At 40.1% G+C, this 27500-nt stretch overlaps 1 protein-coding gene across 2 annotated transcripts; it reads left to right on the forward strand.

The window, feature by feature from the left end:
• The first annotated feature begins 1562 nt into the window (after nt 1-1562).
• On the forward strand, nt 1563-21889 carry kdm8 (lysine (K)-specific demethylase 8). Of its 2 annotated transcripts, none has more exons than XM_061982000.2 (8): nt 1563-1839; nt 5495-5969; nt 6031-6203; nt 10859-10991; nt 11060-11128; nt 14400-14549; nt 19050-19142; nt 21420-21889. In XM_061982000.2, the coding sequence occupies exons 2-8, from the start codon at nt 5514-5516 to the stop codon at nt 21582-21584; spliced, it is 1239 nt and encodes a 412-aa protein (XP_061837984.2). In that variant the 5' UTR covers nt 1563-1839; nt 5495-5513; the 3' UTR covers nt 21585-21889. The 2 variants fall into 2 exon arrangements, with proteins under 2 accessions (XP_061837984.2, XP_061837985.2); XM_061982001.2 differs by lacking the exon at nt 21420-21889 and adding an exon at nt 21377-21418 and having other exon boundaries at nt 1564-1839.
• The last annotated feature ends 5611 nt before the right edge of the window (nt 21890-27500 follow it).

Raw genomic sequence — 27500 nt, forward strand, 5'->3', positions numbered from 1 at the left:
GAATTTGGGACATGCTCTCCCTGAGAGAGCATGAGGAGGTTGAGGTGGGGGGGTAAGGGGTAGCGGGGGGTGTATATTGTAGCGTCCCGGAAGAGTTAGTGCTGCAAGGGGTTCTGGGTATTTGTTCTGTTGTGTTTATGTTGTGTTACGGTGCGGATGTTCTCCCGAAACGTGTTTGTCATTCTTGTTTGGTGTGGGTTCACAATGTGGCGCATATTTGTAACAGTGTTAAAGTTGTTTAAACGGCCACCCTCAGTGTGACCTGTATGGCTGTTGACCAAGTATGCATTGCATTCACTTAGATATTATGTGACTGGGCCGGCACGCAAAGGCAGTGCCTTTAAAGTTTTTTGGCGCTCTGTACTTCTCCCTACGTCCGTGTACCACTCCGTACAGCGACGTTTAAAAAAAGTCATACATTTTACTTTTTGAAACCGATACCGATAATTTCCAATATTACATTTGAAAGCATTTATCGGCAGTCTGATATTATCGGACATCTCTAGTAGTAACTATCCACTGTCTCTCTAAATTCAACAAGTTCAGGCATTAAACTAAAAGTCGTTTTACACGACAGGGTTGTGGATTTCCATCCATCCATCCATTTTTCTACCGCTTGTCCCTTTCGGGGTGGCGGGAGGTGCTGGACCCTATCTCTACACCCTGGACAAGTGAATTATATTTATATAGCGTTTTTTCTCCAGTGACTCAAAGCGCTTTACATAGTGAAACCCAATATTTAAGTTACATTTAAACCAGTGTGGGTGGCACAGGGAGCAGGTGGGTAAAGTGTCTTGCCCAAGGACACAACGGCAGTGACTAGGATGGCGGGAGCGGGGATCGAACCTGGAACCCTCAAGTTCCAGGTTCTCTACCAACCGAGTTATACCGCCCAACAGTCGCCTCATCGCAGGGCCAACACAGACAGACAACATTCAAACTCACACACTACTCAGTGGCCTAGTGGTTGGAGTGTCCGCCCTGAGATCGGTAGGTTGTGAGTTCAAACCCCGGCTGAGTCGTACCAAAGACTATAACAATGGGACCGGTTACCTCCCTGCAAGGGTTGGAATTGGGGGTTAAATCACCAAAAATTATCGCCCACTGCTCCCCTCACCTCCCAGGGGGTGAACAAGGGGATGGGTCAAATGCAGAGGACATTTTCACCACACCTAGTGTGTGTGTGTGACACTTTAACTTTTAACACTAGGGCCAATTTAGTGTTGCCAATCTTCCTATGCCCAGGTGCGTGTCTTTGGAGGTGGGAGAACATGCAAACTCCACACAGAAAGATCCCGAGACCTTCGTATTGTGAGGCACATGCACTAACCCCTGTTCCACCGTGCTGCCCTGGGGGGTTGTGGATTTAATTTTTATTTAAATAAAATAACTACTTTTTTTTTTTACAAAATTGAATCCACAACCCTAATTTTGTTAAAAACAAATTAATGAAGTTATTATATTTTATTAAAAAATGGCATTAACTCGTCATTCAGATTACCGTAACAATAGCTACTTTTTTCCCCCCAGTGACGTCAATGTGTAACCCACGGCGGAACTCATTAACGAGGAACCATAGTTTCCTTCCGGGTTATTTTTGTCGATACACTCAGCCCCGTCTTGACGCTGCTCGAGCTCCGAATGTTTGTATTTTGGCTTTTTCTTAAATAATTATTATCCTGTTGTAGCCCCGCCGTTAATTACAAACATATTCAAACCGACCATTTTATATTTTATGTACATTTATTGTTTGTCGTAACTGCTGTCGTTCAAGCCGGTCTGACAGTGTGCTTCATGGCGAAGAGACGCATTTAAGGAACACAGCTGCGCTTTTACAAGGTAAACAATAACATTTTGTGTATCGTGTTTACTACTTTGTGGACTAATAAAGTTAAAACAGGGTAGTAGGACTACCATGAATTGATTAACGTGGACCCCGACTTAACAAGTTGAAAAACTTATTGGGGTGTTACCATTTAGTGGTCAATTGTACGGAATATGTACTGTACTGTGCAATCTACTAATAAAAGTCTCAATCAATCAAAAAAAAAAAAAAACAAGTTGAAAAACTTATTGGGGTGTTACCATTTAGTGGTCAATTGTACGGAATATGTACTGTACTGTGTAAACTATACTGTTTCATATGATGTGTACTCTTCCTTTGCAATCTACTAATAAAAGTATCAATCAATCAAAAAGGATGTACTGGTACTATATATGTAATTTCTGGTTGAAGTGGGGTATACATTTTTTTTAAATGCAGCTTTTTTACTATCTAAATATATAACATTTGCAAATCCTATATAATTAAATGTACCTTGTTTAATGTAAATTAGGTTACACATTAGGGCTGGGCGATATGGCCTTTTATTAATATCTCGAAATGTTTGGGCCATGTCATGATACACGATATATATCTCGATATTTTGCCTTAGCCTTGAATGAACACTCGATGCATATAATCACAGCAGTATGATGATTCTATGTGTCTACATTAAAACATTCTTCTTCATACTGCATGAATATATGCTACTTTTAAACTTTCATGCAGAGAGGGAAATCCCAACTAAGTCAATTTAGCAAAAGTGTATTTATTAAACAGTGGCACAAACATTCATGTCATTTCCAGAACAGAAAGTGAAAGATTGTCAGAGACATTTTAAAACAAGCTATTAGTGCACTTTTGTGCATTATGTCACTATTTTTTATTTTTTAATGTAGCCTTTATTTAACTAGGTAAAAATCCCATTGAGATCAAAGATCTCTTTTCCAAGGGAGACCTGGCCAAGAGGGCAGCAGCAAGGTTACATTAAAAACAGTAAACAACACATAAAACATCAAATTTACAACATTAAAACTTGCTCACATGACATGTGCATACAGACAAGGTAGACTGCAGTCCATTCACATAAGCTTTAAACTCATTCAATGTAACATGGGTTTGAAGTTGAATATTCAATTGTAGGTTATTCCAAGCCTTCGGTGCTGAAAACCTAAATGCTTTCTTACCCAGTTCAGTTCTTACTTTGGGGACGACAAATTGCAGAACATTCATTGAACGAAGATTGCGACTTCCTTGTTTCTTTGTTAAAAGACAAGACAGATAAGATGGAGTGATACCCGGAATGGTTTTGTAGATGAAAATATACCAATGATTGAGGCGTCGAGCTAAGATGACATATCAAAACAACACTGAATTAAAGTGCACTTTTTGTACAGAACGCCACTACAATAGTTAAAAACAAATAAAGTGCACTTTTGTGCATGATGTCACACAAGATATTTCAAAAACTGTGAAATAAAAATGAGCAGCATAATAGGAAATAAAACAGTATATGTCCTTCGCTATGTGGTAGGTTCTTGCGGACGTTATCTCCTTCTGTTGTTGATTTTTTTTTCATACGGTGTTGATGTGGAAATGGTTGCTTCGGTATTTTGTGGGTGTGGCACCGAACAGAGATGTTGACATGCAGTTTCAAGCACTCCTCATTCTCTAGCGGGTGACTTTTCAAATGACGCTACAAATTAACAGTAATGCTACTTTTTGTAGCAACGCTTTTGCCGCGTAATTGTTCAACGTATTCCCGCTTGAAGCCAAACCACCTGCCAGACGATGCCCCCCGTGCTGTTTTTCTTGGGAATTATTTATTCCTCAATTTGTTACCAGATTCGCACTTTCTCTCTCTCGTATTACCACTCGCAATGCACCTTTAGCATCACAGCTAATGTTACTCATGTCGCTCCCTCTCTGCTCGGGGGAGGGCGTATGACGTTGCACATGTGACGTATGTGAGAAGGTGCGCTTGTTTTTATGTCTCTGTGAGAAGGAGAGACGAGAAAGAGCGAGAAACGCATGTAGTGTAATGCCCGCAGCTAAAAGCAACTGTGAGAACGTATACTCGAATATCACAATATAGTCATTTTCTATATCGCACAGAGACAAACCCGCGATATATCGAGTATATCGATATATCGCCCAGCCCTATTACATACCTGCCAACTACTCCGGTTTTCCCGTAATTAGTACGGTTTTCATCAACCTATTCCGGGTTACGGTTGCAGTGATAAAAAATATGTTTTTTCATTAATTAAAAAAAAAAATGTTTTAAGTTTTATTCACGAAATCGCGTAACAACAATGACAATCGACACTGCTTCCCGTAACTTCCTATCGAGCCATTCCGAATGCCATGCGCGAGGCTATTTATAGCACCGCTGCCAAGCACGAGGCACCAGTTGCCATTGTTTCCAAACGAGCGAACAATCATGGAATCAGCCGGAGAAAAATCGCAAACGAGTCTTAAACCGAAAAGAAAACTGCAGTCAATCCGTGAAGAATATTCAAAAGCCTATCCGGGAATAATTATCCGTTCCAAAAAGGGTGAAAACTACGCGAATTGCACCTTGTGCAGACAAGATTTTTCGATCGGACACGGAGGAATTAGCGATGTAAAAAACCACGTTGGGACAAAAAAAACACAAGTCTAATGCCGTTGCTAGCGATACAAGTGGAAAACTTTCAAAGTTTTTCGTCGCCCAAACAGATTCTTTGGATGTGATAAATGCCGAAGTTTTATTTACGGAGGCAATAATTGAGCATGGACTTCCAATCGCACTGGCTGATCACATGGGACAGTTATTTCGGAAGTCCAAGTTGAAGAAATCTTGTTAAATGTTGACAGCATAACTACCAAAATACAGAAGTATGTCCTTAATATTTTTGCAGTGCTATTTCTGTTGAAAAGTTCAAATGATTACATTAGAGATGTGATGTGCCACTTTTCAAGTGTCTGATGGCTTAAATTAATTTTCATTAATTTTTCATATTTTGAATTCTTTTGAAAGGCTTACAAAAAAACTACATTTGAATTGTAATTCCATGCTATTGACAGGACTATTAATTTTAATGAAGTTAGCTTACCATGTTTACAGTATGATAATTGTGATAGAAATGTGAATTTTAGGCACAGAATATTTTTTACAATTGAACAAGGCAGTACGGTAGATTATACAAGCTTGGACAGAAAGTTAATGACACCAATTTTTTTCTTAATGGAATTGTTTAGTACTGTTTTACCATTTGTTTACTGTAAAAAGTGTTTATACTGTTTATACTTTCAATTAACAAATTGAAGTCTTGTGAAAGGTTGACAGGATAACTGGCATTAACTGTCAAAATAATTTCAAACTATTGAAGTTAGCTTACAGAATAAACATGTCAATCAACCCATATGATTTTTGCTGTAATATTTTTGTTTTGAAAAGTCACTGTGACTGATAGAAAAGTGATGGTTTTAGCAACATTTTAACCTGTCTGAATGCTAATAATCATTTTGCGTCGGGCCTGAACCCCCCACCAGGACTTTGTCCTGGACCTACCGGGGCCTGCGGCCCCTGGACCCTGGCTACTAGGTTTTTCTGATTTCAAAAGTTGGCAGGTATGCTATTACACATGCTTGAATCTAACGTCAATGCACCTTTCATTGTGCCATCAGGTGTGTCATTGCTCACCTCATGGCCGCCACCTGGTGCAAGATCTCCACCCTTCTTCCAGCCGACGAGGACCACTTCTCGTTACACTTTGACGACAAGGTGGAGGCGAGCGTCCTGGACGTGCTGAGGCGGTGCAGGCGGCAACTCTACGCAGACACAGGGTCCGCCACTCGCCTTCTCCACGCTCAGATCATCCTGGACGTCTCCTGGGAGAAGCTAAACACGGGGACGTGGCGGGACGTGGACAAGGAGTGGAGACGGGTCTACTCCTACGGTTGCCTCTTTAAGGTGTGTGCCTTGTGTGGAGAGGAGCCTGCGGAGGAGGACCTCCTGCAGGCCGTTCGCACCTGTGACATGGGTCTGCTGATGGGTGCGGCGATCATGGATGATAGACTGCAGGCTCTGGTCCAGGTACTGCAAAAGGAAGTCAGCAAAGACACCAAAAATGAGAGTGAAAGAGAACATCCTGAGGTCAAGGTTAGTGTTGTGGTGTGCACAATGGCAAAACAACACCTCTAATATCATTTTGTTTTAACAGAGAATTAAGTTGGCATGTCCAAATGTTCCGCTGATCCGGAAAGATTTGGCAATACCCAGAGTGAAATGTCCGTCTCTGGAGAGCTTCAAGGACAATTACCTGCTTCCACTAAAAGCGGTGGTCTTAGAGGGGACCATTGAACACTGGCCGGCTCTCAATGAGCACCCCTGGAGGTTTGGGTTTATATTATTCATATATTTTTACAGTGAACGCTGCTTTTTATTGGCAAACATATACTAGAAATTGCATTTTGTGTGTTGCAATTGTAATTGAGGTAAAAATAAGTAAAACAATGAGTTAATATACCGTATTTTTCGGAGTATAAGTCGCACCGGAGTATAAGTCGCACCTGACGAAAATGCATAATAAAGAAGGAAAAAAACAGTATGCAACTTTCATAAACTATGAAAAAAACTGCAACTTATAGTCCGAAAAATACGGTACTCAGAGTGAAGGTGCAATTTATGAAACCAAATATCATTTGATTCTACATAATCACCATAAAGTTGTTGTTTAGGTTTATTTTGAACATGCATACAGTTACAATATGATACTTCACATGTTCCAGTTTCCTCATTGCAACCTGTCCAAAAAGGAGTAGGAAGAAGCAGTTTATTTAATTCACGTCATAGCAATTCCGAACACGTGTTTACTTCCTGTTTTGAATTTGCAACACAAGTTCAATTGGTGAATAATAAATACAACTAGAGATGTCCGATAATGGCTTTTTTGCCAATATCCGATATTGTCCAACTCTTAATAACGATTCCGATATCAACCGATACCGATATATAAAGTCGTGGAATTAACACATTATTATGCCTAATTTTGTTGTGATGCCCCGCTGGATGCATTAAACAATGTAACAAGGTTTTCCAAAATAAATCAACTCAAGTTATGGGAAAAAATGCTAACATGGCCACTGCCATATTATTGAAGTCAGAAAGTGCATTATTTTTTTAACATGCCTCAAAACAGCAGCTTGGAATTTGGGACATGCTCTCCCTGAGAGAGCATGATAGGTTGAGGTGGGCGGGGTTGGGGGGGGGTGTATATTGTAGCATCCCGGAATAGTTAGTGCTGCAAGGGGTTCTGGGTATTTGTTCTGTTGTGTTTATGTTGTGTTACGGTGCGGATGTTCTCCCGAAATGTGTTTGTCATTCTTGTTTGGTGTGGGTTCACAGAGTGGCGCATATTTGTAACAGTGTTAAAGTTGTTTATACGGCCACCCTCAGTGTGACCTGTATGGCTGTTGACCAAGTATGTGTTGCATTCACTTGTGTGTGTGAAAAGCCGTAGATATTATGTGACTGGGCCGGCACGCAAAGGCAGTGCCTTTAAGGTTTATTGGTGCTCTGTACTTCTCCCTACGTCCGTGTACACGGCGGCGTTTTAAAAAGTCATAAATTTTACTTTTTGAAACCGATACCGATAATTTCCGATATTACATTTTAAAGCATTTATTGGCCGATAATATCGGACATCTCTAAATACAACAGATCTCATGAATAAATAGTTAAATAAGTTTAGATTCACATAAAGAGAAGGCTTAGAGTCTCATTTTCAATAAGGTTCAAAGTGTTTATCGGGATTCTTCTTTTTGTAAACACTTTGAGTTTGAACAGTTTCTTGAACTTGATCGTATTAGTACTTTTTGACTTTTTTTTGCTTAGCCCATTACATAATTTAATTCCACATACTGATATGCTAAAAGTATCAAATGTTGTACGTGCAAAAAAATGTTTTATATTACAAACCCCGTTTCCATATGAGTTAGGAAATTGTGTTAGATGTAAATATAAACGGAATACAATGATTTGCAAATCCTTTTCAACCTATATTCAATTGAATGCACTACCAAGACAAAATATTTGATGTTCAAACGCATAAACTTTTTTTTTTTTTTTGCAAATAATAAACTTAGAATTTCATGGCTGCAACACGTGCCAAAGTAGTTGGGAAAGGGCATGTTCACCACTGTGTTACATGGCTTTTCCTTTTAACAACACTCAGTAAACGTTTAGGAACTGAGGAGACACATTTTTGAAGCTTCTCAGGTGGAATTCTTTCCCATTCTTGCTTGATGTACAGCTTAAGTTGTTCAACAGTCCGTGGGTCTCCGTTGTGGTATTTTCGGCTTCATAATGCGCCACACATTTTCAATGGGAGACAGGTCTGGACTACAGGCAGGCCAGTCTAGTACCCGCACTCTTTTACTATGAAGCCACGTTGATGTAACACGTGGCTTGGCATTGTCTTGCTGAAATAAGCAGGGGCGTCCATGGTAACGTTGCTTGGATGGCAACATATGTTGCTCCAAAACCTGTATGTACCTTTCAGCATTAATGGTGCCTTCACAGATGTGTAAGTTACCCATGTCTTGGGCACAAATACACCCCCATACCATCACAGATGCTGGCTTTTCAACTTTGCGCCTATAACAATCCGGATGGTTCTTTTCCTCTTTGGTCCGGAGGACACGACTTCCACAGTTTCCAAAAACAATTTGAAATGTGGACTCGTCAGACCACAGAACACTTTTCCACTTTGTATCAGTCCATCTTAGATGAGCTCAGGCCCAGCGAAGCCGACGCCGTTTCTGGGTGTTGTTGATAAACGGTTTTCGCCTTGCATAGGCGAGTTTTAACTTGCACTTACAGATGTAGCGACCAACTGTAGTTACTGACAGTGGGTTTCTGAAGTGTTCCTGAACCCATGTGGTGATATCCTTTACACACTGATGTCGCTTGTTGATGCAGTACAGCCTGAGGGATCGAAGGTCACGGGCTTAGCTGCTTACGTGCAGTGATTTCTCCAGATTCTCTGAACCCTTTGATGATATTACGGACCGTAGATGGTGAAATCCCTAAATTCCTTGCAATAGCTGGTTGAGAAAGGTTTTTCTTAAACTGTTCAACAATTTGCTCACACATTTGTTGACAAAGTGGTGACCCTCGCCCCATCCTTGTTTGTGAATGACTGAGCATTTCATGGAATCTACTTTTATACCCAATCATGGCACCCACCTGTTCCCAATTTGCCTGTTCACCTGTGGGATGTTCCAAATAAGTGTTTGATGAGCATTCTTCAACTTTATCAGTATTTATTGTCACCTTTCCCAACTTCTTTGTCACCTGTTGCTGGCGTCAAATTCTAAAGTTAATGATTTTTGTCAGTTTGAACATCAAATATGTTGTCTTTGTAGCATATTCAACTGAATATGGGTTGAAAATGATTTGCAAATCATTGTATTCCGTTTATATTTACATCTAACACCATTTCCCAACTCATATGGAAACGGGGTTTGTAGATTTTTCTCTAAAGTTGCTCCTCTTTTGTTGAGAAGAAGTGTTGAAGATTATTGGGTAGCAGGTTATAGTTTGCTTCGTACAATAATTTTGGCTGTTTGCAAATGCACCAAATCATTGAATTTCAATATTTTTGATTCAATAAATAAAAGGGTGAGTGTTTTCTATATCCTAAATTATGTATTATTCTAACTGACCTTTTTTGTAACACGGTTTAATAAATGCAGCGTACTTTTATAGTTATTAAAGTAGAACCTGATCCGATTAGATTTGACAGAAATAGGATTTATGTTGAATTTAAATTGCTATAAAATGTGTAATCAGGAGAAAATTCTAATTAAACCTGCAGCTTCCAACCTTACATATAATGTGTATCTATAGTATTCTTATAACATACTGTATGATGTAAATTAGTATTAGTAGTGGTATTTTAAGTATTTAAAAAAAATACAAAATAACAGTTTTATTTGTTGGTATTTTGGGTATTTTTTATAATATAATTTTATTTCATTATTATTTTTAAAATTAATGACAATAATGTGAGAATAATAATAGTGTCACTTCAAGGTAGCATTTAATTGAAAAATCCTGAGAAGAATATGGAATATGGAAAATGCCCCCCTCTACCTCAAAGAACTACTCACCTCCACTCCACACCTCCGCTCCGGACAGGCTAACCTCCTTCAATCTCCAAGGACAAAGCTACGAATAACGGGAGACCGGGCTTTCTGCTCCGTCGCTCCCAGTCTGTGGAACGCTCTCCCTGACCACCTGAGGGCACCACAGACTGTGGATGCTTTTAAAAAAGGCTTAAAAACCCTTCTTTTTAAAAACGCCTTTTTTTTTTAGATACATGCATACTAGTTCTAGCTATTTGGCTGTTTTAGTTTTTATTTTTATTGATTTTTTATTATCTTTTAATTTTTATTATTTTAATACACTGTAGCGCTTTGAGGTTGTTTACTCAATGTAAAGTGCTTTTTTACAAATAAAATCTATTACTATTACCCTGAGTTATTATTGTCATCTATGTATTTTATTTCACTAAAATTATTTACATGTATTTTATTTGTTGGTACACCTATTTTTACTGCACACAGGAAATTAAACCTGAAGGTCTTACATGGTGGCGTATCGAAACCAGTGAATGAGAATTTGCACGTAACCACAGAAAAATGTAAATACAACTGCCTATTAGAGGAAGTGTTATATTCATAACAAGAAGTAAAAGTGCAGACATTTTGTCTCCATGTCCAGCAGTCATTCTCCCTCCAGCACTGTTAAACACTCGAGTAATCAAGCTGACTCGCATTTGTCGAGCAGCTAAGTGCACTTATCCGACTGAGTGGACAGAGAAGCTGGCGGAGTCTAGATGTGAAGGATGTCTAACAGACAATTTCCACAGCCGACAGTCAGCTGCTGCCGGCCACTTTTCTCTTTCATTGCTGTGGAGTGTAAACTGGTTTCAATACATTTTTGCCATGTCGACATAAACAAATGTAACATCCTTGTGCCCAAAGTGTAGACTACTTGAGGTCCGTGGCGGGGTGTCGGACTGTCCCCGTGGAACTGGGCTCCAGGTACACGGACGAGGAGTGGTCCCAAAGGCTGATGACGCTCAGTGAATTCATCGATAGATATGTTTCCAAAATGGTAAGTTGGATGGAGTTTTCGAAATGGACATTTTTTTTTATTGTTTTTTTTTTTTTTTTTTCGTGCAGAGTGACACCTCGCAAGAGGACGCGGCGACCGTCTGCGGCTATCTAGCTCAGCATCAGCTGTTTGAGCAGGTAAGCTCAGTCAGTAAATGTGGAAAAAAATATGTAATGAAAACTCTTTTAAAAAAAATGTTCATACAATTTTGACAGTTGTGTGAATGTTGTCTGTCTATCTGTGTTGGCCCTGAGATGAGGTGGCGACTTGTCCGGGGTGCACCCCGCCTTCCGCCCGAATGCAGCTGAGATAGGCTCCAGCACCCCCCGCCACCCCAAAAGGGACAAGCGGTAGAAAATGGATGGATGGATGGATTACCAATTCTGTATTTTCCGGACTATAAGGCGCACTTAAAATCCTTTTTTTTCTTTCCCAAAACTCGACAGTGCGCCTTATAAGCCGGTGTGCCTAATGTACGGAATAATTCTGGTTTTGCTTACCGACCTCAAAGCTCTTTTATTTGGTACATGGTGTAATAAGTGTGACCAGTAGATGGCACAGGCATGTGATTTTTCCGTCTAAACTCGGAATTCCGTCTTTTTTAATCTCGGGAAAAAAAAAAATTATCTCCCGTTTTTCCGGTTTTTTTTCTGACCCTAAATTAAGATTCGAGATGTAGTTTATATTACGCCGTAGTTGATTGGTCGATATGTTCCTTGTGACCAATCAGGACATCTGTTATGAATGATGACGTTAATAACGTCATCATTCATAATGGTTATTACCGCCATTTTCCATATGTAAACGATGTCGGTTCTCGAGAGAAAGGACGCTTTACGAGTAAAAGAAATTGATAAACATGTCAAAAATAAGTTTCGATTGGATGGAAAGGGAAATCACTGATACTGTTGGGAAGAAGGAAGTTACGACTTTGTTCGGTGATTTTATTCGGAAAATCGATCGTCCCGGAAAGGTTTTGTGCACGTGGTGTCATGATAATATTGACTATGGATCACGAGGTTTCAAGGCTTTGGAAGTACATGCGAAACGCCAAAAACATATGAAACAACTTGAAGCAAGGAAAACAAACTTTTCACTAGCTGGTACTTTTGGATGTCAACCGAAAGTGAGCAAACCTTACGGACTTCATCCTTTGTTTACATCGACAACTGCCGTAGACATCGAGAGGAAAGATCCACCCAAACAACCCACTTCAGTTGCAGACAGGGTTGTTAATAATGAGGTAAGCTAAAAAATATTTGCTTGCGAAATACGCATGTTTGTTTTAAATATTAACCAATTATTGCTTTGCGAAATATAAATGGGTTTTTCTAAAAATAAAAAGCCACGTGAAAATATATTATGAAATGACAGAAATTCAAAGAGTCGCATTATTGATTCCAGGTAACAATTTATTTGAAATAAATTTGCATATAATGCTATTTTGTAATATTAAGTTCTTATGTAGTCTCTTGAAACAATATTGTCAGTGGTGTAACAATCTTGAAGGTAAATATTTTCACACTTGTTTCATGCAATATGTCAGTCCTCACATTATTATTATTTCTTATTTTCAAATATGAGTACCAGTAAACAATACTAAACATGTTTAATTATTTTCATAAATGTATATCCTATATCCTATTTTCCTGTAGATAATAACACTGATTAATGTGACACCTGTGGATGTGAAATGAACACAAGATGTAAATATTAGTGACTAAATACTGTTGGGACTGAACCATATACAGTGATTCATTAGGATAATTGGGTTATGTATGTTCTATTAATGATGTTTTCATGTCTTTAAACACTAAAATATTTTCTTCAAATGGTGCTGTCTTTGTTAATTTTAGCATGTTAAATTGGTGAAAAACCAGGAGCTTCGGGGGGCGTCGTCCCCCTTGTCCCCCCACCAGGGCACCCTGGACCTGGCTGGGGGCCTTCGTCCCCCAGACCCCCGGAAATTTTTTCAGTCTTTTTCATTGTGGTCAAATCACATCCCTGATGGCAGCCACACATAAGAGATACATTTAGAGTTTAGATTTAGATTTATTGGTCCGCGTTGGGGAAATTCATTTTCACTGCCGTACATTTAAACAATAGACATTACACATCACAAAACAAAAATAACAAAAATACATCATACACGACCAACACGAGATACATGTAGACTGCAATATAATGGCAGTCACACACAAGAGATAAGTGTAGACTGCAATATGACTCAAGTAACCACCATCATATGTTCCATTGAAAATATAGAAAATGACACACGGCGCTCAAAAATCTATCAAAATGTTTTAGTACGAATTGGTAAGCTATGAAGCCACACCGCTTGATGGATTGTACTGTGCTTCAACATAGGAGTATTATTATGGTGTGTTTATAAGGTAATACATATTATCTGGCGTTTTGTTTCGCAATATTATGCAAAAGCAACTTTTCTTACCTTCTGGTACCTGCTGATCTGTATTTGGGATCTGCATAAGTCCTGAAAGTTGCGCGCGTCCGCCTTTGTAGTCCGTGTTGACCCCGTAGTCGATAAGCTTCTTCTTTTTCCTCTATCTTCTTGTTATGGGACATTCATCCTCCGCTGTTGCCATTTCTAATATAAAGTAGTGTAAAGTTCTTACTTATGTATGTCAGTAAACTCGCCATGAAAGCGCTAAAACATACCGGTGTAGTGAGTATACATTATTCACCCAAGGAGCTTTAGTTATTAGAGAGTTCCGGTCGGACGGTTTTTCACAGGATTGTTGATTGAAGTAAAGTCTGAATGTCTTTGAAACAGTTAGCTCCATCTTTTGACACTTCTTCCACTCCCGTCCTTGCACGCTACACCGCTACAACAAAGATGGCGGGGAGAAGACGCTGTCGAAGGTGAGCCACGTAAATAAGACCGCCCATAAAACCACTGTCAGAAAGCGTCTTGAAGATGATCTGTAAAACATCTATGCAACATTTTGACCAAAGAACCACCATTACATGTTATGTAGACCACAAGGAAGTCTTTAACATTTAGAAAAAATAATAATAATATGACCCCTTTAATGCGCCTTATAATCCGGTGCGCCTTTTGTATGAAAAAAAAACCTGACTAAACCCGCCCTATGGTCCGAAAAATACGGTATATTTATTATTCTCACTCCACTTTCACTGTGGAGTTTGTGTTGTCCGCGTCGACCTTTTCCAAAAAGGCAATAATTGACTAATTAGTAACGATGCTTTGTGTTCATCATCCTAAATCCATTTTTTTCGGGCTTTAATTAAAGCTGGCATCGTTCTTTTTCAATTAGTGTCCCGGTTGTTGAAAGCGAACCAACAAAATGTACGTCTGACAACGAGTTCATCGTCAAATTGTCAGATATCACAGAAGGGAAAAAAACACAACTGCTGTTGCCATAGATACCAGAATTGAAGGACGATATCCGTCTCCCTGATTACTGCTGCCTGGGTGATGGAGACGAAGATGACGTGACGGTGAATGCGTGGTTTGGGCCTGCGGGCACCGTGTCCCCGCTCCACCAGGACCCTCAGCAGAACTTCCTGGCGCAGGTAACCTTGGCAACATGACGGGACGGGGGATGAGGTGGGTGGGATTGGTATGCTTTTTAAAAACCCATTTAACCCGCTGGAGTCTGGGCTGATAGTTGATAGGGAAACAGACAAACTAACCCAACACTGAAATGATCGTTGACTTCTTTCATTGAAACATTTGCTAGTTTTGAAGGCTTGACAAAGCTATGTCGGCCATCTTGGATCTTGGCGAGCATTTTTTTTTAAATGACTGAAATGTAAGTAACATTAAATATCTCAAAAAAGGGTGGCATTTGCTTATTTTCTGTCTGATAATTCTTCTCACTAAGCAGATTTTATTTTAGAGTGTTTTACTTGTTTTAAGTGTTTTGGTCCTAAATGATCTCAGTAAGATATTACAGCTTGTTGTTGAGATTTGATGACCTATATTGAGTAAAACATGCTTGAAACTATTTGTGTCCAAATGTCCAAAACACACCCAGCAATGGTGCACAGGAAGGCGGGGAAGAAGAGGGGAAAAGGCGGCCAAAATGGTCAAAAGTCCCAATTGTGTCCAAAATACCTCCCCGGGTTCCAGTCCCACGAGTCCCGCCGCCGGCCGCACAAGTCCCGGGATGCAAAAAATGTCCAAAACGCACCCAGCAAAGTCCCACGGGTAGTGGAGGAGAAAAGTCGGCAAAAGTCCCCAAAAATGTTCAAAATACCTACCCAGTAGAGATGCGCGGTTTGCGGGCACAACCGCGGATTATCCGCGGATCGGGCGGATGAAATTAAAAAAAATTAGATTTTATCCGCGGGTCGGGTCGGGTCGGGTGGTTGAAATAAAAAAAAATTAGATTTTAAATAGATTCAGGCAGGTGGCAGTTAAACCAATTCGGAAATATATATACATAGTTAAATGTTGTTACCCACATACGAAAAACGAGCAGGCACCTGCAGCATATGCCACAACAGAAGAAACAAAAAAAGAAGAGATGGACACTTTTACGGAGCGGAGAAGGGACACCTCGCCGGGGTCCGGGACCGAGGCCCCTTCCCCCGAGAGGGCCCCACCGGGAGCCGTAGCTGAGGCGATCCGCGAGAAGGGCCCGACGCACGTCCAGGGTCACCACCGCGCCCACCGCACCGACACCCCGCCTCGTCCGCCTTCGCCGCGGCCGGCGTCACGCGCAACACGTAAGCAGCTTACCTACCCGCCACCCCCGTGGCCGGGGGCTCGTAACAGGGGTCACTCCGCGCGCTCCGCCCGCGCAGCTTACCTGCCCGCCACCCCTGTTGCCGGGGGCGCGTAACAGGGGTCACTCCGCGCGCAGTGCGCTCACGAAAGGGGTGGGGCTCACCCTTGTTGATATAGACAGCAGCTAGGACGGTGGCCATGGAAGTTGGAACCCGCTAAGGAGTGTGTAACAACCCACCTGCCGAATCAACTAGCCCTGAAAATGGATGGCGCTGGAGCGTCGGGCCCATACCCGGCCGTCGCCGGCAGCAAGACGCGCTTGGAGGTGCACTCAGCGCGGCTCCCATATCATTGCGCACTGTTGTGCGTCTGGGTCGTGACAGCGTGGCATGCGAATGTCTGTGCTGCATTGGATCAGTCTCCTTTCTTTAACAGGCAAAAGCTTTATAACCTCACTAATGCCTTGCATCGTCTATATTAGATATATAACAACGGGCGGGTGCGGGCGGATGCGGTTCTGATCAAATGTTAGATCGGGTAGATTGCGGATGGTTGACGACTTTCTGATGCGGTTGCGGATTAAATAATTGCCTATCCGCGCATCTCTACTACCCAGGTTTGAGTCCCACAAGTCCCGCCGCCAGCCGTGCAAGTCCCGGGATGCCCAAAATGTCCATAACACAACCAGCTGAGTCCCAAGGGGAGGGTAGATAAAAGTTGGAAAAGTGGGCTAAAGTCCCAAAAATGTTAAAAATACCTACCCAGGTTCGAGTCCCACATGGAGTGCCACAAGTCTTAGGACTTATGGCACTCGAACCCGGGTGTGATTTTTGAACATTTTACTGACTTTTCCCACTTTTCTCTCCTGTGGGACTTTGCTGGGCGCGTTTTGGACATTTTGGGCATTCCGGCCAGCGGCGGGACTTGTGGGACTCGAACCTGGGTAGGTATTTTGAACATTTTTGGGACATTTGCCGACTTTCCCAACTTTTATTTCCCCTTCCCGTGGGACTCGGCTAAGTCTGTTATGGACATTTTGGGCATCCCGGGACTTGCGCGGCCATACATAAGATTTGATGTTCGAGTGTTTTACTTGTTTTAAGTGTTTTGGTCCTAAATGATCTCAGTAAGATATTACAGCTTGTTGCTGAGATTTGATGACCTATACTGAGTAAAACATGCTTGAAACTATTTTTCTCCAAATGTCCAAAACATACCTAGCAACGGTGCACAGGAAGGCGGGGAATAAGAGGGGAAAAGGCGGCCAAAAGGGTCAAAAGTCCCAATTGTGTCCAAATTACCTCCCCGGGTTCCAGTCCCACGAGTCCCACCGCCGGCCGCACAAGTCCCGGGATGCAAAAAATGTCCAAAACGCACCCAGCAAAGTCCCACGGGTAGTGGGGGAGAAAAGTGAGAAAAGTCGGCAAAAGTCCCCAAAAATTTTCAAAATACCTACCCAGGTTCGAGTCCCACAAGTCCCGGGATGCCCAAAATGTCCATAACACACCCAGCCGAGTCCCACGGGGAGTGGGGATAAAAGTTGGAAAAGTCGGCAAAAATGTTAAAAATACCTACCCAGGTTCGAGTGCCACAAGTCTTAGGACTTATGGCACTCGAACCCTGGTGTGATTTATGAACATTTTACTGACTTTTCTCACTTTTCTCTCCCGTGGGACTTTGCTGGGCGCGTTTTGGACATTTTGGGCATTCCAACCAGCGGCGGGACTTGTGGGACTCGAACCTGGGTAGGTATTTTGAAAATTTTTGGGACTTTTGCCGACTTTTCCAACTTTTATCCCCCCTCCCCGTGGGACTCGGCTGAGTGTGTTATGGACATTTTGGGCATTCCGGGACTTGCACGGCCATAAATAAGATTTGATGTTTGAGTGTTTTACTTGTTTTAAGTGTTTTGGTCCTAAATGATCTCAGTAAGATATTACAGCTTGTTGCTGAGATTTGATGACCTATATTGAGTAAAACATGCTTGAAACTATTTTTGTCTAAATGTCCAAAACACACCCAGCAATGGTGCACAGGAAGGCGGGGAAGAAGAGGGGAAAAGGCGGCCAAAATGGTCAAAAGTCCCAATTGTGTCCAAAATACCTCCCCGGGTTCCAGTCCCACAAGTCCCGCCGCCGGCCGCACAAGTCCCGGGATGCAAAAAATGTCCAAAACGCACCCAGCAAAGTCCTACGGGTAGTGGGGGAGAAAAGTGAGAAAAGTCGGCAAAAGTCCCCAAAAATGTTCAAAATACCTACCCAGGTTCGAGTCCCACAAGTACCGCCGCGCAAGTCCCGGGATGCCCAAAATGTCCATAACACACCTAGCCGAGTCCCACGGGGAGGGGGGATAAAAGTTGGAAAAGTGGGCAAAAATTCCAAAAATGTTCAAAATACCTACCCAGGTTCGAGTCCCACATGGAGTGCCACAAGTCTTAGGACTTGTGGCACTCGAACCCGGGTGTGATTTTTGAACATTTTACTGACTTTTCTCACTTTTCTCTCCCGTGGGACTTTGCTGGGCGCGTTTTGGACATTTCGGGCATTCCGGCCGGCGACGGGACTTGTGGGACTCGAACCTGGGTAGGTATTTTTAAAATTTTTGGGACTTTTGCCGACTTTTCCAACTTTTATCCCCCCTCCCCGTGGGACTCGGCTGGGTGTGTTATGGACATTTTGGGCATCACGGGACTTGCGCGGCCATACATAAGATTTGATGTTCGAGTGTTTTACTTGTTGTAAGTGTTTTGGTCCTAAATGATCTCAGTAAGATATTGCAGCTTGTTGCTGAGATTTGATGACCTATATTGAGTAAAACATGCTTGAAACTATTTTTGTCCAAATGTCCAAAACACACCCAGCAATGGTGCACAGGAAGGCGGGGAAGAAGAGGGGAAAAGGTGGCCAAAAATGTCAAAAGTCCCAATTGTGTCCAAAATACCTCCCCGGGTTCCAGTCCCACAAGTCCCGCCGCCGGCCGCACAAGTCCCGGGATGCAAAAAATGTCCAAGACGCACCCAGCCGAGTCCCACGGGGAGGGGGGGATAAAAGTTGGAAAAGTCGGCAAAAGTCCCAAAAATGTTAAAAATACCTACCCAGGTTCGAGTCCCACATGGAGTGCCACAAGCCTTAGGACTTATGGCACTCGAACCCGGGTGTGATTTTTGAACATTTTACTGACTTGAAATTTTCTTGTTCTATTGGCAGATAATTTTGCTTAGTTCAAGTAAAATACCCCTCATTTTTGTATTTTTTTTTCTTGTTTTTGAACACTGACTTTTTGCAGTGTAGTTATAAATATGTTTTATAATGAATAACTTTTTCCCCCGGTGTCTTCATCAGGTGGTCGGACGCAAATACATCCGCCTGTACTCCCCGGAGGACTCGGACAAGGTGTACCCGCATCCCTCTCCGCTCCTTCACAACACCAGCCAGGTACGGCTAACGCACGCCTTGTTAACGCGCTCTCACGCTGCAAAAAGTCAGTGTTCAAAAACAAGAAACAAAAATACAAAAATGAGGGGTATTTTATTTGAACTAAGCAAAATTATCTGCCAATAGAACAAGAAAATTCGGCTTGTCAAGACTTTCCAAAACAAGTAAAATTAGCTAACCTCAATGAACCCAAAAATACCTTAAAATAAGTATATTTTCACTAATAACAAGTGCACTTTTCTTGGTAGAAAAACAAAATGAGACCTTTTTGCTCAATATGTTGAAAAATATTCTTAAATGAAGTAAATACTAGTGCCATTATCTTGACATAATGATATGCGCTCGGCATCATGATTTTTTTTTTTTCATGCTTGAATTACAAACCCGTTTCCATATGAGTTGGGAAATTGTGTTAGATGTAAATATAAACAGAATACAATGATTTGCAAATCCCTTTTCAACCCATATTCAATTGAATGCACTACAAAGACAACATATTTGATGTTCAAACTGATAGACTTAATATTTTTTTTGCAAATAATAATTAACTTAGAATTTCATGGCTGCAACACGTGCCAAAGTAGTTGGGAAAGGGCATGTTCACCACTGTGTTACATGGCCTTTCCTTTTAACAACACTCAGTAAACGTTTGGGAACTGAGGAGACACATTTTTGAAGCTTCTCAGGTGGAATTCTTTCCCATTCTTGCTTGATGTACAGCTTAAGTTGTTCAACAGTCCGGGGGTCTCCGTTGTGCTATTTTAGGCTTCATAATGCGCCACACATTTTCAATGGGAGACAGGTCTGGACTACAGGCAGGCCAGTCTAGTACCCACACTCTTTTACTATGAAGCCACGTTGATGTAACACGTGGCTTGGCATTGTCTTGCTGAAATAAGCAGGGGCGTCCATGGTAACGTTACTTGGATGGCAACATATGTTGCTCCAAAACCTGTATGTACCTTTCAGCATTAATGGTGCCTTCACAGATGTGTAAGTTACCCATGTCTTGGGCACTAATACACCCCCATACCATCACACATGCTGGCTTTTCAACTTTGCGCCTATAACAATCCAGATGGTTCTTTTCCTTTTTGGTCCGGAGGACACGACATCCACAGTTTCCTAAAACAATTTGAAATGTGGACTCGTCAGACCACAGAACACTTTTCCACTTTGTATCAGTCCATCTTAGATGAGCTCAAGCCCAGCGAAGCCGACGGCGTTTCTGGGTGTTGTCGATAAACGGTTTTCGCCTTGCATAGGAGAGTTTTAACTTGCACTTACAGATGTAGCGACCAACTGTAGTTACTGACAGTGGGTTACTGAAGTGTTCCTGAGCCCATGTGGTGATATCCTTTACACACTGATGTCGCTTGTTGATGCAGTACAGCCTGAGGGATCGAAGGTCACGGGCTTAGCTGCTTACGTGCAGTGATTTCTCCAGATTCTCTGAACCCTTTGATGATATTACGGACCGTAGATGGTGAAATCCCTAAATTCCTTGCAATAGTTGGTTGAGAAAGGTTTTTCTTAAACTGTTCAACAATTTGCTCACGCATTTGTTGACAAAGTGATGACCCTCGCTCCATCCTTGTTTGTGAATGACTGAGCATTTCATGGAATCTACTTTTATACCCAATCATGGCACCCACCTGTTCCCAATTTGCCTGTTCACCTGTGGGATGTTCCAAATAAGTGTTTGATGAGCATTCCTCAACTTTATCAGTATTTATTGCCACCTTTCCCAACTTCTTTGTCACGTGTTGCTGGCATCAAATTGTAAAGTTAATGATTATTTGCAAAAAACAAAAAAAATTGTATGAGTTTGAACATCAAATATGTTGTCTTTGTAGCATATTCAACTGAATATGGGTTGAAAAGGATTTGCAAATCATTGTATTCTGTTTATATTTACATCTAACACAATTTCCCAACTCATATGGAAACGGGGTTTGTAAGAAATTATTACTTTGAAAAAGTAGTTTTATACTTGTGAGTGTTGATGACACAGCTTTGCAACAGTTGATATTCTAGTTTCAAGCATGTTTTACTCAATATAGGTCCTGAAATCTCAGCAACAAGCTGTAATATCTTACTGAGATCATTTAGGACCAAAACCCTTAAAACAAGTAAAACACTCTAACATAAAATCTGCTTAGTGAGAAGAATTATCCTATCAGACAGAAAATAAGCAAATATCACCCTTATTTGAGATATTTAATCTTACTTAGATTGCAGTCTTTGCAGTGCAGCACTGACCCTATCACGGCACAGGTGGACGTGGAGAACCCGGACACGGAGCGCTTCCCGGAGTTCCCCAAGGCTCCGCACCAGGAGTGCGTCCTGCGTCCCGGAGACGTGCTCTTCATCCCCGTCCAGCATTGGCATTACGTGCGCTCTCTGGAGCAGAGCTTCTCCGTCAGCTTTTGGTGGTCCTGAAAAACACAAAGGGGGGGAAAAAAATTAAAAAATTTGGGGTTAAGTTGCGCTCCTGCCAGTTGCGGATTGGAATCAATCACAGCGCTGATTGGAAATAGCGGGCAAAGGCGAGGATAATTGCGGCGAACGTTGGGACGAGCGCGGCCGCGACGGACCTCTGATCTGTGAACAATGAGCGCACGCCGCCGGATGATGAGTTTAATTGCGCCGCTGATGATTGCGACAACATCTATTGTGTGTCAAGCTATGAAGGCGGGCTGAGAAATGCAACAAAATCAGTGATTAAAAGTGTTCTTTTAATTCAACAGGATGGATTTAGTTCGTTTTGTGTTTGTGTTCAAGTTGTACTCTCAACCTTTTAATCCTAAAAATTAGGGATTTCCGATAATGGCTTTTTTGCTGATATCCGATATTGTCCAACTCTTAATTACCGATACCGATATGTACAGTCGTGGAATTAACTCATTATTATGCCTAATTTGGACAACCAGGTATGGTGAAGATAAGGTCCTTTTTAAAAAAATTAATAAAATAATTACTCATTCACACAAAAGGGTTGTTTCTAGGGATGTCCGATATCCCGATATTGTCCAACTCTTAATTACCGATACCGATATCAACCGATACCGATATATACAGTCGTGGAATTAACACATTATTATGCCTAATTTGGTGAAGGTATGGTGAAGATAAGGTCCTTTTAAAAAAATAAATAAATAAAAATAAAAATAAGATAAATAAATTAAAAACATTTTGTTGAATAAAAAAGAAAGTAAAACAATATAAAAACAGTGACATAGAAACTTATAATTAATGAAAATGAGTCAAATTAAGTGTTAAAGGTTAGTACTATTAGTGGACCAGCAGCACGCACAATCATGTGTGCTTACGGACTGTATCCCTTGCAGACTGTATTGATATATATTGATATATAATGTAGGAACCAGAATATTAATAACAGAAAGGAACAAGTAGATGTCAGATAAATGCTTTAAAATGTAAAATCGGGAATTATCGGTATAATTTTTTTTAAATTATTGGTATCAGTAGTTTTTTTTGTTTTTTTTATTAAATCAACATAAAAAACACAAGATAAACTTTCAATTAGTGCACCAACCCCAAAAAACGCCCTCCCCCATTTACACTCATTCACACAAAAGGGTTGTTTCTAGGGATGTCCAATGATGGCTTTTTTGCCGATATCCCGATATTGTCCAACTCTTAATTACAGATACCGATATCAACTGATACCGATATATACAGTCGTGGAATTAACACATTATTATGCCTAATTTGGACAACCAGGTATTGTGAAGATAAGGTCCTTTTTAAATAAAATAAGATAAATAAATTAAAAACATTTTCTTGAATAAAAAAGAAAGTAAAACAATATAAAAACAGTTAGATAGAAACTAGTAATGAATGAAAATGAGTCAAATTAAGTGTTAAAGGTTAGTACTATTAGTGGACCAGCAGCACGCACAATCATGTGTGCTTACGGACTGTATCCCTTGCAGACTGTATTGATATATATTGATATATAATGTAGGAACCTACCAGAATATTAATAACAGAAAGGAACAACTAGAGATGTCCGATAAATGCTTTAAAATGTAATATCGGGAATTATCGGTATCATTTTTTTTTAAATTATTGGTATCAGGTTTTTATTTTTATTTTTTTTATTAAATCAACATAAAAAACACAAGATAAACTTTCAATTAGTGCACCAACCCCAAAAAACTCCCTCCCCCATTTACACTCATTCACACAAAAGGGTTGTTTCTAGGGATGTCCAATGATGGCTTTTTTGCCGATATCCCGATATTGTCCAACTCTTAATTACAGATACCGATATCAACTGATACCGATATATACAGTCGTGGAATTAACACATTATTATGCCTAATTTGGACAACCAGGTATGGTGAAGATAAGGTCCTTTAAAAAAAAAAAAATAAGATAAATAAATTAAAAACATTTTCTTGAATACAAAAGAAAGTAAAACAATATAAAAACAGTTACATAGAAACTAGTAATTAATGAAAATGAGTAAAATGAACTGTTAAAGGTTAGTACTATTAGTGGACCAGCAGCACGCACAATCATGTGTGCTTACGGACTGTATCCCTTGCAGACTGTATTGATATATATTGATATATAATGTAGGAACCTACCAGAATATTAATAACAGAAAGGAACAACTAGAGATGTCAGATAAATGGTTTAAAATGTAATATCGGGAATTATCGGTATCGTTTTTTTTTTTATTATTGGTATCAGGTTTTTTTTTATTTATTATTAAATCAACATAAAAAACACAAGATACACTTACAATTAGTGCACCAACCCAAAAAAACGCCCTCCCCCATTTACACTCATTCACACAAAAGGGTTGTTTCTAGGGATGTCCAATGATGGCTTTTTTGCCGATATTCCGATATTGTCGAACTCTTAATTACCGATACCGATATCAACTGATACCGATATATACAGTCGTGGAATCAACACATTATTATGCCTAATTTGGACAAGCAGGTATGGTGAAGATAAGGTCCTTTTAAAAAAAAAAAAAAAAAAAAATAAGATAAATAAATTAAAAACATTTTCTTGAATAAAAAAGAAAGTAAAACAATATAAAAACAGTTACATAGAAACTAGTAATTAATGAAAATGAGTCAAATTAAGTGTTAAAGGTTAGTACTATTAGTGGACCAGCAGCACGCACAATCATGTGTGCTTACGGACTGTATCCCTTGCAGACTGTATTGATATATATTGATATATAATGTAGGAACCTACCAGAATATTAATAACAGAAAGAAACAACCCTTTTGTGTCAATGAGTGTGAATGGGGGAGGGAGTTTTTTTGGGTTGGTGCACTAATTGTAAGTGTATCTTGTGTTTTTTAAGTTGATTTAATATAAAAAATAAAAAAAGATACCGATAATTTAAAAAAAACGATACCGATAATTTCCGATATTACATTTTAAAGCTTTTATCGGCCTATAATATCGGGAGGACGATATCGGACATCTCTAGTTGTTTCTTTCTGTTATTAATATTCTGGTTCCTACATTATATATCAATATATATCAATACAGTCTGCAAGGGATACAGTCCGTAAGCACACATGATTGTGCGTGCTGCTGGTCCACTAATAGTACTAACCTTTAACACTTCATTTTACTCATTTTCATTAATTACTAGTTTCTATGTACCGTATTTTTCGGAGTATAAGTCGCACCTGCCGAAAATGCATAATAAAGAAGGGAAAAAATATATATATAAGTCACACTATGAAAAAAACTGCGACTTATAGTCCGAAAAATACAGTAACTGCTTTTATATTGTTTTACTTTCTTTTTTAATCAAGAAAATGTTTTTAATTTATTTATCTTATTTTATTTTATTATTATTTTTTTAAAGGACCTTATCTTCACCATACCTGGTTGTCCAAATTAGGCATAATAATGTGTTAATTCCACGACTGTATATATCGGTATCAGTTGATATCGGTATCGGTAATTAAGAGTTAAACAAATCGGATATCGGCAAAAAAAGCCATTATCGGACATCCCTAGAAACAACCCTTTTGTGTGAATGAGTGTAAATGGGGGGGGGGGGGGGGGTATTTGGGGTTGGTGCACTAATTGTAAGAGTATCTTGTGTTTTTTATGTTGATTTAATAAAAAATAAATACAAAAACGATACCGATAATAAAAAAACGATACCGATAATTCCCGATATTACATTTTAAAGCATTTATCGGCCGATAACATCAGACATCTCTACTAAAAATATCCTCAGGTGGGACATTTCCATAATTAATGCAAATGAGGCAAGCGAGCTGCAGGGACCGGGTGTGTCGTTCTGTGCACGGCTCGGGTTAAAGAGGGTCTCAGCTGAGAAGGAACAAATTAAGCGTCCCCAGGGCGCGCGCACACACACACACACACACACACACACACACACACACACACACACACACACACACACACACACACACACAGAAAATCCTTTCATTGAGGATTTCAGACGGACACATTGAGACCGCCGATGAACCGAGCCGTGGCTAATTAGGACTTCCACCAGCAAGAAGCCAGTGAAGTCCATCCCGTGTGATGTGCGCAATTTGATGTGCGAGCGGCGGCGGCGGCGTTGGGGGAAATCAAGGTGGAGTGCGCCTGGATTGAATGGAAAAGGACAGGATGTTTAACAGCCATAATACCGCCAGCATAAATTACATTACATGTCAAAGTGAGACAAAATGCACTGATCATTAAGTTGTGATTGCACCAAACTTTGAAGGGCTGGAACATAGACCAACTAACATACCGTGGAATTAAATAAGTCAATTACTGTAAAAGTGTCTTAAGATTTTTTTAAATATATTTATTTTTAAAGGTAAAAGAAACACCTTTTTGTTCAGACTTTTTTACTTCATATATATATATGTACTGTATATATATACAGTATATACATATATATATACAGTGTATATATATATATATATATATATATCATACTTGCCAACCCTCCCGGATTTTCCGGGAGACTCCCGAAATTCAGCGCCTCTCCCGAAAACCTCCCGGGACAAATTTTCTCCCAAAATTCAGGCGGAGCTGGAAGCCACGCCCCCTCCAGCTCCATGCGGACCTGAGTGACGTGTCAACAGCCTGTATTCACGTCCACTTTCCCACAATATAAACAGCGTGCCTGCCCAATCACGTTATAATCTGTAGAATGATCGAGGGCGAGTTCTTGGTTTCTTATGTGGGTTTATTGTTAGGCAGTTTCATTAACGTCCTCCCAGCGCGGTAACAACACACAACAACAGCAGTCATGTTTTATTCTACCGTAAAACAGTTCGTCTGCCGTAAACAGCAATGTTGTTGTAATATATTGAGTTGGAGGCAATAACCAGGCGAGGTGATGAAGTACTGTACGTCTCTTTACTGTAGACTTCAGAACAGACTCACACACTTGACGTCAGGTGCGCAACACCACGTAAATCGTTGGTCAACCAAAAAGTAACCCCAGTACGCTATAGCCAACATTCACCAGGAGATGGCAACAGACAAACATAGATCACTCTATTACATTCCTCCCCTTTTAGAAATGTAGAAGTTACAAATAAATGATAAATGGGTTATACTTGTATAACGCTTTTCTACCTTCAAGGTACTCAAAGCGCTTTGACAGTATTTCCACATTCACCCATTCACACACACATTCAAGTTACTCAAAATAAATAAACAACCCAACCAAAAAATGCAGCAGCTCAATTAAAAAACTGTACTTAAGCCACATTCTTTTTTCTTTTTTTTTAGTACTGAACTCTTAACCCATATTTGTAAATAATAACATGCTTATTATACAAACAGTATTTGTACACCTTTAACACAGATTTTTATACTGTCTTCAGAGATTCTGTTTTTTTGGTGGTACTCGAAACCTTTCTGGGTACCTGCGAAAGGGTGTTCAGCATGGTTAGAAAAATAGTGACAGAGAATAGAACAAGGATGGACAATTCAACCCTTAACTCAACAATGAGTAGATGAGTGTTATGTGTGTGTATATGTGTAAATAAATGAACACTGAAATTCAAGTGTTTCTTTTATTTATATATATATATATATATATATATATATATATATATATATATATAATAAAATAAATATTTATATAGCTAGAATTCACTGAAAGTCAAGTATTTCTTATATATATATATATATATATATATATACATATATGAAATACTTGGTGAATTCTAGCTGTAAATATACTCCTCCCCTCTTAGCCACGCCCCCAACCACGCCCCCGACCCCCACCTCCCACCTCCCAAATCGGAGGTCTCAAGGTTGGCAAGTATGATATATATATATATATATATATATATATATATATATATA

The sequence above is a fragment of the Nerophis lumbriciformis genome, linkage group LG24 (genome assembly GCF_033978685.3).
Source record: "Nerophis lumbriciformis linkage group LG24, RoL_Nlum_v2.1, whole genome shotgun sequence".
Lineage (NCBI taxonomy): Eukaryota > Metazoa > Chordata > Actinopteri > Syngnathiformes > Syngnathidae > Nerophis > Nerophis lumbriciformis.

What these genes read in the sequence shown, in the direction of transcription:
- kdm8 (XM_061982000.2), top strand. Translation starts at nt 5,514, where the DNA reads ATGGCCGCCACCTGGTGCAAGATCTCCACCCTTCTTCCAGCCGACGAG. An exon ending in AGCATCAGCTGTTTGAGCAG is followed by an intron (nt 11,129 to 14,399) that starts GTAAGCTCAGTC and finishes CTGTTGCCATAG; the next exon opens with ATACCAGAATTGAAGGACGA. An exon ending in TCCTTCACAACACCAGCCAG is followed by an intron (nt 19,143 to 21,419) that starts GTACGGCTAACG and finishes ATCACGGCACAG; the next exon opens with GTGGACGTGGAGAACCCGGA.